General features: G+C 36.0%; 2 protein-coding genes across 2 annotated transcripts; both read right to left on the reverse strand.

Annotated features, from left to right (window-relative positions):
* Positions 1-548: 548 nt before the first annotated feature.
* LOC149171886 (putative cysteine-rich receptor-like protein kinase 30) lies at positions 549-1,969 on the reverse strand. Its single transcript, XM_089427624.1, has 3 exons — positions 1,675-1,969; positions 1,458-1,585; positions 549-1,014 (listed from the first exon to the last, which is right to left on the reverse strand). The coding sequence occupies exons 1-3, from the start codon at positions 1,946-1,948 to the stop codon at positions 964-966; spliced, it is 453 nt and encodes a 150-aa protein (XP_089283750.1). The 5' UTR covers positions 1,949-1,969; the 3' UTR covers positions 549-963.
* A 134-nt stretch (positions 1,970-2,103) lies between these two features.
* On the reverse strand, positions 2,104-2,571 carry LOC149171887 (cysteine-rich repeat secretory protein 38-like). Its single transcript, XM_089426119.1, has one exon. It carries the CDS (start codon positions 2,569-2,571, stop codon positions 2,104-2,106), a length of 468 nt encoding a protein of 155 aa, XP_089282245.1.
* Between the last annotated feature and the right edge of the window lie 15,437 nt (positions 2,572-18,008).

Genomic DNA, 18,008 nt, shown 5'->3' on the forward strand with positions numbered 1-18,008 from the left:
AATTTCTTAACTTGTAAAGAGGCATTGTTAGGCTACTATATACCAATATCACGGTTTACTAATAACACATGCCCACAAAACATTAACTCATGTTTATATGGCACATGTTCACATGACATTTTTTAATTAATTAATTTATCAAAAAGTCAGAAAAGAGATAATTATATTTGAGATATATCTTAATAAATCTTAATCTTTAATATAAGAATATGCTAGAAATATTTCATCAAGGTTAAATCTCTACAATCCACTTGATAACTATGGTTAATTAAATTAAAATTCTGAAAGTCTTATTTTAAAATAGAAATAGAGAGATGCAAGTGCATAGAAATAATAAAAGACCTCATTAATCTAGAGATTTTCAACATCAGGGTAACCAAATTGAAATTCAAAAAAATTCCAAGATACAATAGACCGGAACGAAATTAATTTATATATATAAAATTCCAAAATCTTCTGGAAATCTACAATTCTACGTTAAAAAAATTCTCAAAATAAAAAATAAAAACATTTATAACAAAATGGTACAGGAAGAATAAAAACTTCAGTGACTAATTCTTATATATTAGGAAATATATTAAATAAAACTTCGATGTCTTTATATTTTACAAACTGACTTACGGACCTTACATTTAAGCTCTTTTGTTTCAATGCTATAATAGATATTAAAACATTAACTGAAACCTTTCTCTTATTTGTAATGCAGATTTAGCATAACCTGGGTAGCAAATCACCCATGGAAGCAGTGGTGTTAGATGCTGAAGTGTGAGACTATGACACAGGAGAAGTCACAAAGGCAGGCTTTGTCGGATCCTGTAACTCAAGGAATCAGTTGAAAGCATATTCAAACAGACCGTGTACACAAAAGTTGGGATTCTGCCTGTGTACACAAAAGACCAATCTATGCAATTCAGCGCTTGTTTCGTATCTCACATTTCAAGAAAGGGCCACGAGCTAATCGGACTATGATGTTGTAACGCTTCTGCCCATCATGCCGGCTACGTTTGTTTGCGTCTGCATATGTGCATGACAATAATTATAAGTTTTCTTGATAAATTAATGGAAGTCAGTCACCGAATAAGATTTTATCAAGGCTCTTATTCTGGAGGTACTCTTAAACGAGCAACCTTTCTAATCCCTCTGCATGCCAGCCGCTATTATGTTGAATTTTGAATACAAGTTTAACTTCATTTAGAATTCCTTCCTTCCATGGATGTGAAGGACAGTTTTTTCACAACCATTTCTTTTCCATCCTCGGTAGTTCCTTAAATAATTTAAACAAAAAAATTCTAATCAAACTTTTGTAGAGTAATTAAGCTTAATTTGCTTCCTGCAATACACTCGTTTTGAGGCTACTAATCTACATCCAACGCTCAGAGACCATCCTGTATTATTACTATAATTTAAGGTTCTGAACAGTGAAAACTAGTACAAACTTTCTTAGCCTTTATTGTTACCTTGTATACAGGGCCAAAGCCTTCCTCTCCGAGCTTGTTGTCATCATGAAAGTTATTCGTGGCACCTCGTAATGTTTCCATCTTAAACACCATATGTCCATCAGGATCGGTTGCTGTGTTTTCCTCATCTGTATCATGAAAATACAAAGTTACCTTTTGAACAAGCAGAAAATGCACTCAATAACCAGCAATACCCAAGAGTTGTTAATATAAATACCTTCATAGCCTTTTCCGAATGTGGCGGATTTCAGTCTCTTCCCAGTTGCAAACAAGCATGCCATGAATACCAGAGCCAAGCCCCCCACAACACCTAAAATTAAAATTGTGTGTGTGCCTTTGTGTGAAGACTTGGCCTCATGTGCTTTATTAGCTACCCCTTGCGTACTGTTCAGTGCAAACGTGGCCGAATTAAAAAAAGGATATATTGCATAACGGAGTATGCAGCTTTGACTCCAATACTGGATTCCTGCAGCCGTGTCAGAAGTGAACATTTTACTGATTGAGTATGAAAGGCACCGTCTGCAATCAGGAGTAGAGAGATCTCTGGTGCACTGGACCAGACCGTAAATCGTTTGGGACGCCGAATCCAGAGCTGTAGACAAAGCAGATCGTTTCGTTTCGCTTGCTGCTTCAATTGACAATTTCTCTAACAGATTCTGTGCAGTTGTCCGATGAAGTTATAGTTTCCATAGCGTAAGAAGCACTGAAAAGGCCAGATACTACCGCCAACGGCATTCCCACAATCTTGTCGAATGTTCGTGATTGCAAATTGCCAACAACTGAAGCACTGGTCGGCTGTCATGTCTTCTCTGCATTGGAGGAGGCCATATATTCTGTTTGGACTTTGACCATACACAGATATATTAAACCCAGTTTTGTTGGCCCCTTCAGCAAGACGATGAAAGACTATGTTCAGATTTTTCTCAAACGTACTGCCTTCTGTATAGTTACCGCCGCCGCATTTAGTTGTGGTTCCGTTGCAAATCTGTCCATTAAGTGTAATATTGATGAACGTTGGAAGAAGAATCATTATGTAGAATAGCGTAATACTTTGGCCCATCCAGCGAGACCGTGCAGAATCCCTTCCATGAAACTTCATATTTGTTACCGCCATCGGACAGTGGAGAGCCTGCACAGATGTTCTCCACAGAGCATACCGACAATACTAAAAAAAAAGTGTTAGTGCACAATAAGAACAATGCAGCGAGAGAGCCCCTATCCACATACCTGCTTGGCAAACACATATGCACTCAATTTTCAATTCAAAGTCACTTTTAAAAATGATAGATAATGAATTACACCTACTAGTATCAGACTAAAAGACGAAACTGTTTTAGCTAAAATTATTTATTTGAGTTTATTCTGATAATATATTTGGTTTAATAATTTTGTTTAGTGGGAAAAAGTTAAAATGGTTTTGAAATAGTTAAAAATTTTTAGTAATTTTATTTCAATTTATTTTGATTATAAATTAAAAAAATTGGGTTAAATTTTTTATAAAGGTTTATTTTTATTATTTAATTGTGATTAAATTATTAGGTTAATTATAATTTATAACGATTAATTTCTAATATTTATGACATAAATGGATAGCTGAAATAAAAGACTCATATTTATAGTAGAGATGCAATGGCTAATCTCTACATCTCTTGAGAAACATTAGATTAGCCATCTTTTTCTAAATTTTTAATTCGTGAACTAACTTTGTTGGCCATTTCCTTTGTGTGTAAGGATAAAATCTCAGAATGCAGGCTTCTTTGATTCATAATTTATATAAAAAATATTTGAGATCAAATCACATATATTTTTATCGAGATTCATTCACCATTTAATTTATATTGTTTGAAATAGTTTAATAATTTTACTGAATTTTTTATTACAATTTTTTCTAATAATAAAATAAAATTTCAAAATCAACTTTAACTAACTTTTTATTCCAATCCTCCAACTTAATAAATTTGTAATAAACAATAAATTCATTAAACTAACAATCAAACAATCTAATAATTTTGGATGAACTCATTCCAATTGCAAATTCAATGAATTTATAATAAGCAATAATCTTATTAAACTACTAGTCAAACAACGCCTAACTTTATCAAACAATTCCTAACATTATCAAACAACTCCTTATCAATCTATTACTCAAATTTTAATCTTATTAAACTACTAGTCAAACAACACCTAACTTTATCAGACAACCCCTTTTCAATCTATTACTCAAATTTTAGGTGAGCTTATTGCTAGAATCTAATAATTTTGGATGAACTCATTCCAATTGCAAATTCAATGAATTTATAATAAGCAATAATCTTATTAAACTACTAGTCAAACAACACCTAACTTTATCAAACAACCCCTTATCAATCTATTACTCAAATTTTACTTGTATTTCTAGAATCTAAAATATTTTATTTCAGTAATAATCTAATAATTAATACTTGATTAATCTATGTAATTAAACAAATTGATAATAAGTACATCTATATAAATTAAATGTTTATTAAATATCTACTTAAATTAAAAATATATTAATTAATTAATAAATCATTTTAATTATAATAAAATTTGATAAAAACATTTATTAACACAAAACCAGAAACAAACTATTGACTTAACTTTGTTTCGTTTCATACTGATCGCATACACAGAATCTAAATACACAAACTTAATTTTAATCATCTACAGTCAAAGGCAACTACATAATACTAGGCATCGGAAAAGGCAGGAATGATCAACTACACAATGACATGGTGGGCAAACATTATGCTCCCAGTGTAATCATTAAATTCATATGTTGACATACATGGGCGGCTCGATGTTCGTTGGTATCCTAGCAGCGGCAGTCATGCCATATCCTGACTTTAATATTATTATTCACCAAACTTCACAATTTATGTAAACCTCTAACTTCAACGTCGTCCTTTCAAAGCCTATTTCGTCTTATTAGTCCCGGCGGGCAGGGGCTATTAGTCCTGCCTGGGCAAAGACTATAGCGATCGATATGTTTTGTCATTCGTGCAGTCACAAATGTAATATTAAAACAGAAATTTTAGAAATTAAAATTGGAAATTCAAAGTTTCAAAGCCAAACACTTTTTTTTTGCCTTATTAAATAGTGACACGGCATCTTGTTGGCTAATGAGAGACTTTGACCTCTTATTTGGACTCTTTTGAGAGGGAGAGGCCCATGCTCTTATTTGGCCTTTTTTTTGAGAGGGAGAGGCACATGTTGTATTGAATCTTCATTTTGTTGGCTAATGAGAGACTTTGACTTCTTATTTGGCCTCTTTTGAGAGGGAGAGGCCTATGCTCTTATTTGGCCTTTTTTTTTCAGAGGGAGAGGCACATGCTGTATTGAATCTTTAAAATTTCTTTGGTTAAAAAATATTATTTCATTCAAATTTTTGCGGATTGAAATAATGTTAAGATTCTTCCATGTTTACATTTTCAAATTAAATTTTTTACTCAAAAAAGTTGCTGCTATTTTGACAACTCACCTCATGTGTCCTTTCCTTTACTACTATCTTGACACCTAAAGAAGCGCCACCGCTTTGCTTTGCCACTTGGTGATCTAGATTACACCTCTCGTGTCTTTTCTTTCCTTTGCCATCACATTGTTGTCACACAACGCCACTGACAAAGGCATCGCCACCGCTTTGCTTTTCCACTTGGTGATGTGTATTTGTTGTTGAAATATTATTTTCAACTACAGGGCTAGTCCTTTGCCATACCCCTGTACTGTTGAATCAACTGCCATACCTCTGCATTGATGAATCTACCATTAAATAGCCGTAGCTCCAGTCCTTTCCTGAATCAGCCATTACACAGCAATTTATTATGGAATGGTGGTCACTCACGGAATGATGGTAATTTATTGATGTGGTTGGTAAATGTAGGTAGGATTTTAATTTTACTTTATTTTAATTCACAGGTATAGTTTTGTTTTTACGGCAAAAAATAAAAATGTGAAGTTCAGTTGTTTTTTTTTTTTAATTTGAAAAATGTAATGAAAATACAGCAGTGTGTGTACAAATTTTTGAACGGAGACAGAGCTCTCTTTGTAATGCACAGCAGTGTATAAGTTTTTTTTGATGTACGCAACAGCGTGTATGTATGAATGAAAGTTACAGCAGCAGCGTAAAATGTTTTCAAGGAAGAAACAGAGTGTTACAGCAGCAGTGTAAAATGTTTTCAAGGAAGAAACAGAGTGTTACAGCAGTGTTCTGAACAGAAACGGAGTGTTTTGTAGATGCACAGGAGTGCAGACACAGCAGTGCAAAGTGCAGACACAACAGTGAAAAACAGCCTGTTGATTTTTCAGAGGAGACAGAGTATTTTGTTTTCTGTAATGTACAGCAGTGCAGACACAGTAATTTTCAGCGTTGCTGCAACACCAAACTGCGTTGCTGCAACACCGTTTCCAACAAACGATTTTCAGTTTTCTGTGCTAAAACAGAGTGTTAAAACATAGCATTTTTTTTGTCAGTCTGTTATGGAATTATCATAAATTCCCAACATGGTATCAGAGCTAGTCCAGGCTCTTTGAAGTGTCAAAGAAGCTGAAGGAAGGGTTTATTGCTGTAGCAACCTCACCAGCAGAGTGAAGACTGTCAGTGAATTTTTTTTACACAGTCAAGTATTGAAAGAATGGCCAGCACCAGCGTGGGTATGTTTAATACCCAGCTCCCACATTTCAATGGGAAAAACTATGACTATTGGGCCATAACCATGAAGGTTGTAGTTGCCTCACAAGATTTATGGGAATTTGTTGAATATGGATTTGAAGAGCCAGCAAATGAAGAAGAGTTTAATGGTTAACTCAGGCAGAAAAAGAGCTGTTACAGAGAAATACGAAGAAGGATTCAAAAGCCCTTGTATTCTTATATCAAGCAGTGATTCTTATATCAAGCAGTGCATGAGAGTGTGTTTCCAAGGATAGCAGCAACCAAGACATCCAGAGAAGCATGGCAAACTCTCACGACAGCCTATCAAGGCATGGAGAGAGTGAAGACGGCAAAACTACAGTTGCTGAGGAAAGATTTTGAGAACCCGCGCATGAAGGAGTCAGACAATATTGACTCATTCTTCACACAAGCAATTGGATTGATCACACAGATAAGGTCTCATGGAGAAACTCTTGAAGAAAGGAGGATTGTGGAGAAATTGTTGATGGTCATACCCTCAAAGTTTGATGTGATTGTCACCACCATAGAAGAGACAAAGGATCTCTCAAATTTTTCAATTGATGAACTCCATGCATCATTGATAACACATGAGCAGAGGTTGAGTAGAAATGAAAACTCATCTCTAGAGCAAGCCTTCAAGACCCATATGTCCTTTGGAAGAGGAAGAGGTCAAGGCGGAGGAAACAAGAAAGGAAGAGGCAGAAGTCAAAACAGAGGTGGAAGGAACAACCCAGCAAATGCTCAAGGAAGAGGCAGCAATCCAAATCAGAACCAAGGCCATGGCAGCAGCCAACAAAGTGGACAACATCATGCTCAAGGACAAAGGTATGAAAAATCCAATGTCCAATGTTATTATTGTAAAAAATATCGGCACTATGCCAGTGAATGTAGGAAGAAGCAGCATGATATGAACAATAGATCTAATGCAAATATTATTAGAGAAAATATCAGCCAAGATAATGTATTGTTAGCTTGTAATATGGCTGAAACAAACAGTGAAGATATATGGTTTCTAGATTCCGGTTGTAGTAACCATATGACAGGAAACTTAGCCATGTTTTCTGCTTTAGATCAAAGTGTGAAATCACAAGTCACACTTGGGACTGATAGCAAAATCTCTGTTATGGGAAAAGGAGAAGTTAAAATATTTACAAAGAAAGGAGAAAGGAAAACCATAACAGATGTCTATTATGTTCCTGGAATGAGGTGTAACCTCTTGAGTATTGGACAGCTTGTCCATAAGGGGTACAATGTTTTCTTTGAGAATGATGTATGCACCATCATGGACAGAGCACCCAGCAAGCGATGCATTGCTGAAGTGAAGATGACAAGGAACATAATGTTCCCTCTTAGAATAAGAGCAGATTTGAAAAATAAAGAAGAAATTGCAGCAGTGACACAAGAAGCTTTCCAAAGCGTGTCAAAGGATGGAAATTGGTTGTGGCACTTGAGATTTGGACATCTCAACTTTGGAGGTCTTAATTTGTTGAGTAGAAAAGGAATGGTAAGAGGATGACCATTGATAGAGAAACCGGACAGCCTTTGTGAAGGCTGCATATTGGGGAAACAACACAGAGAAAGTTTTCCAACCGGGAAAAGCATAAGAGCAAAGGCACCCTTAGAAATTGTCCACTCAGATTTATGTGGACCGATGCAAACTCCATCACTTGCAGGCAGCCAATATTTTCTAACATTTATTGATGACTTTATCAGAAAGACTTGGGTTTATTTCCTGAAGAATAAAAGCGAAGTGTTTGAAAAATTTCAAAATTTCAAAGCACTTGTGGAAAATCATAGTGGGCTGCGCATCAAATTTTTGAGAACAGACAGAGGAGGTGAGTATATCTCCAAAGAATTCCTGCGGTTTTGCAGAGAAAATGGAATTCACAAGCAATTTACAGCTAGCTATACCCCGCAGTAAAATGGAGTTGCTGAAAGGAAAAACAGAACAATCATGGATATGGTGAAGAGCATGTTGAAGGCAAAGCATTTGCCAAATGATTATTGGGCTGAAGCTGTACACTGTGCAGTATATATTTTGAATAGGTGTCCTACAAAAGCAGTGATGAACAAAGTGCCAGAAGAAGCATGGAGTGGGAGAAAGCAAGGAGTCACCCACATGAAAGTTTTTGGTTGTGTGGCTTATGCACACATTCCAGATCAACTAAGGAAGAAATTGGACAGCAAAGGGGAGAAATGTATTTTCATTGGGTACAGTGAGGAATCCAAAGCTTACAGGTTGTATATCCCATCCACCAAGAAGTTTTTTGTGAGCAGAGATGTTCAATTTATTGAGGAGAAAGCTTGGGATGGAAGCATAGAGAAAACAGTTAATGTTAAAAAGTATTTGCCACATGATGATGATGATGAGGAGTTGGCTAAAACACATCCCCAAACAACAGTGCCAACAACAGAACAGCAAGAGACACCCTTGCGAAGAAATGAAAGTGCTTCTCCAAGCACACCACAAGGAGGAAATTCAAGTGCTTCTTCAAGCACTTATACACCAAATGAAAGAGGTAAGAAGTTCAGAAATTTAAATGAAATTTATGAACAAGAAGCAACAAATGAAGGTATGAATTCTTTATTTGCTTTATATTGTCATGTTGAAGACCCTATTCATTTCGAAGATGAAATTAAGGATAGGAAATGGATAGAAGCTATGGATGAGGAGATTAATGCCATAGAAAGAAATAAAACATGGGATTTAGTTGACCTACCTAAAGGTAAAGAAGTCATTGGAGTTAAATGGGTTTACAAGACCAAGAGTAATGCTGAAGGCAAAATAGAAAGACACAAGGCAAGGCTGGTTGTCAAAGGATACAAACAGCAGTATGGGAGAGATTATGAGGAAACTTTCGCACCGGTTGCTAGAATGGAAACCGTGAGAGCAGTGCTGTCCATAGCAGCACAAAACAAGTGGAAAGTTTACCAAATGGACGTGAAGTCAGCATTCCTAAATGGAGTGTTAATGGAAGAGGTTTACATTGAACAACCTCTAGGCTATGAGAAGAAAGGTGAAGAGCACAAACTATGCAGATTGAAGAAAGCTCTTTATGGGCTGAAGCAAGCACCAAGAGCATGGTACAGTAGGATAGATTCCTATCTACTGGAGAATGGATTTGAAAAATGTGAAGGAGAACCCGCCGTCTACATCAAAGAAAAGGATGGTAAATTGCTAATTGTAGTGTTGTATGTTGATGATGTGATTTTTACAGGTAATGATGACTACCTCATTGAAAATTTTAAATCATTCATGAAAGAAGAATTTGAAATGACTGACATGGGTTTGCTGAGATACTTCTTAGGAATAGAAGTAGATCAAAATGAAAATGGAATTTTCATCTCACAAGCAAAATATGTAAATGAAGTGTTGGGCAGATTTAATAAGCAAGAGTGCAAGGCAGCAATCACTCCCACAGTAATGGGATTAAAACTCAGCAAAGAGGACATCAGCAAGGATTTTGATCCTAGTCTGTACAAAAGCATAGTTGGCAGCCTCATGTATTTGACTGCAACTAGGCCAGACATAATGTATGTTGTTAGTCTAATTTCCAGATTCATGGAGAGACCAAAAGAAGCACATTGGCAGGCAGCAAAAAGGATTCTGAGGTATGTTAAAGGTACTAAAAGGTTTGGGATTTTATATACTGTCTCAGAATGTTCAGATTTAGTTGGATACACAGACAGTGATTGGGCTGGAAGTGTAGATGACCGGAAAAGCACATCCGGTTATGTTTTTCACATGACTTCAGGAGCCATTTCATGGGCATCCAAGAAACAACCAATTGTGGCATTGTCCACAGCAGAAGTAGAGTACGTGGCAGCTACAACATCATAATGTCAAGCAGTTTGGATGAGAAGGATGTTAAGGAGCTTAGGCCAAGAGCAGGCAAAAGGAACTGTGATTTATTGTGACAACAGTTCTGCTATTGCATTATCCAAAAATTCTTTGTTTCATAAGAGAACAAAACGCATTGACACAAGGTTTCATTATATCAGAGAGTTGGTAAATAATGGAGAAATTGTCTTAGTACATTGCAAAACTCAGGAGCAGGTTGCAGACATTCTAACCAAGCCTTTGGGACAGAAAAGTTTTGAGTTTTTGAGGAAATGTCTGGGTATGACTGATAACCCAGCAGTTGAAACTAAAGGGGAGTGTTGAAATATTATTTTCAACTGCAGGGCCAGTCCTTTGCCATACCCCTGTACTGTTGAATCAACTGCCATACCTCTGCATTGATGAATCTGCCATTAAACAGCCGCAGCTCCAGTCCTTTCCTGAATCAGCCATTACACAACAATTTATTACGGAATGGTGGTCACTCACGGAATGATGGTAATTTATTGCTGTGGTTGGTAAATGTAGGTAGGATTTTAATTTTATTTTATTTTAATTCACAGGTATAGTTTTGTTTTTACGACAAAAAAGAAAAATGTGAAGTTCAGTTGTTTTTTTTTTTAATCTGAAAAATGTAATGAAAATATAGCAGTGTGTGTAAAAAGTTTTGAACGGAGACAGAGCTCTCTTTGTAATGCACAACAGTGCAGAAGTTTTTTTTGATGTACGCAGCAGCGTGTACGTATGAATGAAAGTTACAGCAGCAGTGTAAAATGTTTTCAAGGAAGAAACATAGTGTTACAGCAGTAGTGCAAAATGTTTTCAAGGAAGAAACAGAGTGTTACAGCAGCATTCTGAACAGAAACAGAGTGTTTTATAGATGCACAGGAGTGCAGACACAGCAGTGAAAAATAGCCTGTTGATTTTTCAGAGGAGACAGAGTATTTTGTTTTCTGTAATGTACAGTAGTGCAGACACAGTAATTTTCAGCATTGCTGCAACACCAAATTGCGTTGCTGCAACACCGTTTCCAGCAAACGATTTTCAGTTTTCTGTGCTAAAACAAAGAATTTTTTTTTGTTAGTCTGTTATGGAATTATCATAAATTCCCAACATTTGTTACACCTATCGTGTCCTTTCATTTGCTGTCACACAACGCTCCTTTTCTCTCACACAATGCCGAATTTCAGGTAGTGAAACAAGCGTGCAAAAAACCTGCAGAAAAGGCTCTACAACTTCCATTAGATACAAAGAAAAAAAATTGTGCAACAAGATCCCGTTTCGTATGGCTTTAGTCCTGCCATCATGCATCTCAGAATTCAATCCACACTGTATCGTATTATAACTTACAACATTGGATCAGATGGAAGGACTTCAACATAGAGCGTAAACCCTGAATCTAAAAAATTGCACGCTAACTTACTGGAGGTGGGCACATCCCGGAGGCTTCAAGGTTTGCAGCTGAAGCGTCTTTGCCACTGTTTGCAACAGAAGCTAGCATATCCCAATGTTTCAACAAACCCTCTAAAAAACAACAAAACGAGTGGAATAAAAGACAACTGAAAATTTGTGCCAGATCTAGTGGCAATCATCACATTATTTGGCTCCACCTCGAATTGAAATAGAAAAATTGAATGATATTCGTGAAACGGATAACTTACGTAGAGGGTTTTTGTTGTTTCTAGTATAGAGCCTGCCTTATCGAACGCCTTTGTTGTTGCTAGTACAGAGCCTGCCTTATGGAACCTGTTTCTAGTCTAAAAAACAAAAAAACGAATGGAAGAAAAGGCAATGGAAAATTTGTGCCAAATCCTGTGGTAGTCATCACATTATTTGGCTCCAATTGGAATTGAAGTGTGTCAACATGCATGGTTTGTCCCATGTAACATATCCATTATCTTAAATATTATTTTATATTTAATGCTAATTAGTAGCTAAATTATTGAGCATACGATTGCTGAAATAGAAAGTAGAGTGAACAATTGCAAAAATAGAAAATAGAAACTCAATATTATGTTGACGCTTTTACAAACATGACCCACTACTTTATTAATTATTTCTCATAAGCACCGTCTACCTAACAGTTATAACCTTACACAGTCTTTCTTAATCTGCACAATGACCTATAATTTGTCTTTTCGCCTTCCTAACACATGCCATCATTTATTTACTTCTGCAGATACATGCATGCATTTTCCAGGACAAATGCCATTCCATAAGAATCCATGTAATAAACATGGACTCATTTTTTTTAACTCCTCACATAATCAGGGCATTAAAGCAGGAGCCACGACCGTCTGATGTTAATTGAAGATGAGAACTTCTAGAGACGTTCACAAATTAATTTGTGATGAATGCAGATAGCGGGGGGTGGGAGTTACTAAATCTAGAATAGACGATGAAGCTCGGACTTGAAATTGCCTCTTTTGTCTACTCACAAGTAGCAACTGCCACGTGTCGTATTTCAGATAATTTGTAAACATGTTTCTGAATTTCATAAATTAAAGGCTAAGTAAACATGTTTTCCATGTTAAACAAATTGTTTTTAATAAAAGCTTCTATCAATGTTCACGACAAATATGCTTGGTGCTAATTTCATTATCTTTATTGTTTGCAATTTAAGTATATATTAAACAAATTATTTTTAATAAACACTTCCAGCAATATCCATGTGGACGTAACAAATGTGCTTGGTGCTAATTTCATGATCGCTTGAGCTTTAACAAATTAAGTTGCGATGAATGCCTTCAAGGTTTGATTCGTTGATTTTTAATTTTTTTATAAACATCACCATCTCACCTTATTAATTCAATAAGAATGTCTTTTAGCGGTTATTATAACCTTTTATCAATTATTAATACAGTAAGCTATACTATTAATACAATAAGTTATGTGCCTGTTGTACATTTAACTAATTTTTTGGTTAGCTACCAATACAATAAGCTATGTGCATGTTGTACATTTGGTTAATTTTCTGGTTGGATAGAATTTATTGATAGTGATTTGATGCTCGGAAATTAATATTACTCTTCGCACATGGAATTTCTGGTATTGAATTTCTTCTTAGATGTTGACATTTCTCATGGTACATTGAATTTATGTATCTATGTATCACGTTTATGGTTCAAGAGGGTTTTTTAGTATTGAATTTTTGCTAGAATATCAACATTCCTTTTGGCACTTGAATTTATGATTTTAGAAATCTAGCAACTCCATCCTTCTATTTTGTCTGCTACCTCCAAGATTACCTTGTCTGACAGAGGTTTGGTTGTGTCTATTTATAGAGTCTACAAATGAACTGATATAAATTTAGAATATATCATATTTTCTCTACTTTCATCATTAGCTAATTTGGTATATTGGTTTACTCTTGAAATTGCTTGCAATATTAACGTGGCCTTAAACTGGAAAATGAAAGAGTGATAACCTGGACTTGTCGATGAAAGTGGTAAATTCAAAACATAAAGCCCTAAAATTACCTATTAGCCAGCATTTACTCCATTAAGCAGACCACATAGCCCGTGGTGATTTCTATGGTGCCATTGTTGCTAACCTAAATGCATATTCATACCCCTATGATACGACAGTGATACCTGTGCATTTCTACTGCTTGATTTATCAACATTTTTGCCTTGGTGTAATTTATCGTATGTCATTTTTCACTTACTAAGATAGTATATTATATTTTGTCATTTTAGGTGTTTTGAATGAGTTGATTACTTAGAATTGGCATTATTATCTAAAATCACAATACAGCAGGGACTTGCTGCTTTGCAGCTCACATTGTTCCTTTTCTAATGAGACTGCGGTGATTCCCATATTGACTATGTGAAGTTGCATGCATCACGTGGATGTATGTACATGGTATTTTTCAACGTAGATGTATGTACACAATATTGTTTTTTTCAACGTTGTGATTCATAACTTTCCTCAACTTTCATTTCCATATTCTCTATCAAATTTACAAATAGATATTTACTAGCAATTTCAGTGAGAGTGCAAAGGAATGTTGAAAGCTCGAGAAGCAAAGGTTGAGCATAATTCAATTGTAGATCATGAAAACATATTTGAAACTGAAAAGACTTCCGAAGACAATGTGATTTCTTCTTATTGAGAAACAAATTTAACCATGGAATTTGTACATTTTGATGCTGGAGATATTATTTCTCTAGATATGCCATAATAAAATGAAGTGGGTGACCACACAAACCTCATAACTTTACCTGAGGGTGAGGCCAAAGGGAAGACCACAATCCGCAAACCCTTCTTCTCATACGACCACTGGGTACGATGATATCTTTTAACAACTTCTCGATTCCGAATAACAAACCCTCACCGGTTCTCGTATACGATGCTCTATTTATGATGACAACATTTTCGAGGGCGTACAAGGCGTGAAGAGCTCATCCAGGATAGTCACATATGATGACATGTTAAGCATTTGTGGTCAAGCAAGATGATAAGATACAAAGTATTTTCACGTGTAATTTTCTTACTTGACGAAGGAGGACAAAAACGCCGGATTTCGATTCGCTGCAATGAACAATATTTGTAGACCAAAAACCCAAAACCTATAGAAATGAAATGAAACGAAATGGATGTTAATGATGTCCATGAGACGTCACAGTCTAAGGGACCACCCACTATCACTTAATCCATGTTCATATTTTTTTCTAGGTTGATTCTGATGTTATGGATCTTGAGTAAGAAATTCGTTGTTTTTTGAAGCCTTGCCTCCTCGAAAAACTCAACGAGATTGTCCACCTTTAGGCTACTATCAAATTGATGACAAATAACTTCATACGCTTCACACTCTTTTATAAAATACCATTATGTTTCCACCACCCCTCTATTGCAAAAAATGTAAGTTCGTTCTTCCCAATCTTCTTTAGGGATGACCCATCTACCAGTTTCGCATCTTAGCTGATGGGAGGTAGCCCTCAGCTGAGAAATTAAAATTCTAGTTGCTTCCTTGATTGAAGAACTCAAATACTTTTTATCATCATGTTTCCATGTTGGTTTAAATTATTTGACATAATATGCTTTCATTTTGCCTACCTGCTTTGTCCACATGGCAGTCCTAAATTTTTCTAACGCCCACTTTTCTATCTCCTCCTTAGCGTGAGGGAAATCATGCAGATTTATATCCCATTTGTGTAACCACTTTTTATTTTGTTTCACCAAAAACACACTCCTCTTTCGCCAACCCAATTTTTCTTTTGTAAATGTGAAAGGGAAGAAAGTTTTGAATAGAAATAGAAAAAGATTTTATTCAAAAGTAACTATTTTAATAAGCATCGAGACATGTTCCAAAATCAAACAAGGGAAGCTGCGAGGTAGCAAGTCCCTGCATCAAGTTAAAACTAGTTACTTGTGCTGAAGCGAAAGCATCTAAGCTTTAATACAGTCATAGGAAACTTCAGTAGTAGAGCAGAGAATCTGTTGAAAACAAGTGAGTCTCCTGTGCGTAAAGGAAACTAAGTTGTGCGTAAAGGAGACTAAGTTGAGCCAACTAATTGCAAACTACTAATAAGCAGCGATAAGGGCAACTTTAGTGAGCTTTAAATTCTTGGCATGGTGAGCTTTCAATCAATTCTTCCAAATCATTCGCAGGATAGTGCGGTAGATAGCCAAGATCTTCTGAAGAATGAAAAAACTACAATTTTTTGCATGTATTCCAATATATATGTTTGAAACCTAGACCGCTTGCTTGGATTCATTCATCTTCTTAGGAGGTCAGGTACAGCTATAGACCAGTCCCGAACCGGTCTTTAGGGCGGGAAGTCGTTATTTTGTGGAGTGCGTCAATGCAATGAGCTACCTCCCTTTACCTTTACAATTCACTTTCCACCTGCTTAACCTTACGACTTATCCAAGTGCTTGTATTCAGCCAAGTGCATGTATTCAGTCGTGTATTCAACCAAGTGCGTGTTCATTTCGAGTGAAACTGCTGGTTCTTCAATTGTCTATGCAACTGTTTATTCTCTTCATCTTTCACTGCATCTTGAACTACTCGTGTTGCTTCCCTTGCCCTTGGTGTTGTGGCACCTCTCCCTCTCGATGGTGGCCCCTCGACTTTATAGCCGTATCCGTTGGTCATTATTTATATACGCAATTACACTTTAAAGTCCTAAAAGAGTGCTCGGTAATAAAGATGGTCAAATAAGAGTATGATGGGCCTGCCTTTCATTGCAGACATATAAATAGAAGAAAATGTGATCAAAAAGCCAAGCCCCGAAGTGATCACCTAGTTATCGATTGAAAATCAATCTTTTTTGTTATCTGAATTTGAGTGGAAAAGCAATCTTTGGGAATAATCTCTAATTTAGTGACTAAGACTTGGCTAAAACCCCAGCTTCAGACTTCATTTAGCATAAAATAAAATAATGAATGAAGTAAAAACTACAATTTTTGCATATATATATGTTTTCATAATTGCGACGCACAATAAGGCTTCATTGAACCTGCTTTTCTCTTTTTAAAAATTAAGGCTTCTGATTTTTCTCATGTGAACTTGAGCAGACAAGAAGTCTTTGGGAATAATCTCTATTTAGTGATTGAGACTTGGCTTAAAACCCAGCGTCAAACTTCATTAAGCATAAAATCAAATAGGACTCATTGTTGTACATGTATATTTAAATTACACAAAGAAATCATAAATAAGTCAATATTGATAATTACAATGAACATTACTAGTCATTCTTTTCATCGATTTGAAGGTCAAAGAAAAAAGATAGCCAACATTCAATATGAGATCTTAGAATAATTACAACATACTAGCACAAAGATTCGCAAGAAGCTCGAACTCAAATTATCATGTTCTTCCAAAGCATAACACCTGTGCACATAATTCATTGGCCGCATGTTTTCCCAAAGCATAACACCGTGCACATAAATCATTGGTTGCATGCATGATTAATGTAACATGTCAAATTCGCTTTAACTCTGTCATTGCTATGCCCAGGTATCAGCTTCAGCAAGACTAACGAGTTGTCCGTGGCATTGCCATTATCGCCTTCGCTGTAACCATTGTCATTATGGCCTTCGTTATAAGCAACCCAATCTGTAAGCATTGTCATTATCGCCTTCATTGTACGTTTAGGTGTAAGAATTAATATGAATATCCAATTTTTCCTTTCATTTCTCGATCTTATTGATCCAATCATTCGACCCTCTAGATGGATTAGGTTTTTTCAATATTAATTATTAGAGCGAGTAGAGCCTGATATTACAGAAATTCCACCTATTGCAAAGAGTAACTTGTAATTTCACATACCTAAAATTGACTAGGTTCTATTGCACTATCCACTTGGTTTTATCTAATAAGTAACACCTACTCATTAATACAAGGTACTATATAATAAGTCTGTGGCATAACTCCATCGGTGCCGGATACTATTGGAAAAGCAACATACATCTGCGTAGCACCAATGATCCCCGTGCAATTTGAATTATTGGGTTCATCTACACGGGCATAATGTCATGTCGGAATGAAAAAGGAAGAATATAAAAGAATAATATTCTGGATGAGTTTTATTGATAGTGATTGATATCCTTTGCAAGCGGCACTCATCCTCTTTTTCGGTTCTAAAGCCACCGGTATGCAGAAGCTAATTCCAATCGAAAATTTCCACTATGCTATTGTTACAACATCGATTGAGGGAGTTGGGGTTCCTTACGCCCGGATGGACCTCGGAACATGCAATATTCTCTTCTTTCTATTGGGATTTAGTCGACCAAACAGAGATAGAATAACTGCTGGCAGGAACAGAATCATTCTATCCCGTTCCTTCTCGATACTCATCAAAATTGTATTGCTATGTCAGAAGAAAGCTAGCTATACTGGTCCAGTAGACTTTAAAGATACCCTTGGTATAACATTGACAATCGAACAAGGATTGGAGAAGATATCAGTAGTTTTCTATTTCCTGATCTCTATCTTTCATGGGATCAATTCCCCCTTGACTGACTTTACAATAATATATGGAGCTGAGCATGTCTGGGAATACGGGAGAACGCTCCT

Source organism: Pinus tabuliformis, chromosome 4_2, assembly GCF_031772625.1.
Source record: "Pinus tabuliformis cultivar Carrire ecotype Pingquan chromosome 4_2, CPIR1, whole genome shotgun sequence".
NCBI classification, from domain to species: Eukaryota; Viridiplantae; Streptophyta; class Pinopsida; order Pinales; family Pinaceae; genus Pinus; species Pinus tabuliformis.

Bases quoted from the DNA above. Each gene is read 5' to 3' on its own strand.
- LOC149171886 (XM_089427624.1), bottom strand. From the start codon at position 1,948: ATGTTCACTTCTGACACGGCTGCAGGAATCCAGTATTGGAGTCAAAGC. The intron at 1,586-1,674 runs GTATTTATATTA...TTCATGATACAG, and splicing joins ATTCGGAAAAGGCTATGAAG to ATGAGGAAAACACAGCAACC. The intron at 1,015-1,457 runs GTAACAATAAAG...GCACATATGCAG, and splicing joins GCTTTGGCCCTGTATACAAG to ACGCAAACAAACGTAGCCGG.
- LOC149171887 (XM_089426119.1), bottom strand. From the start codon at position 2,571: ATGGCGGTAACAAATATGAAGTTTCATGGAAGGGATTCTGCACGGTCT.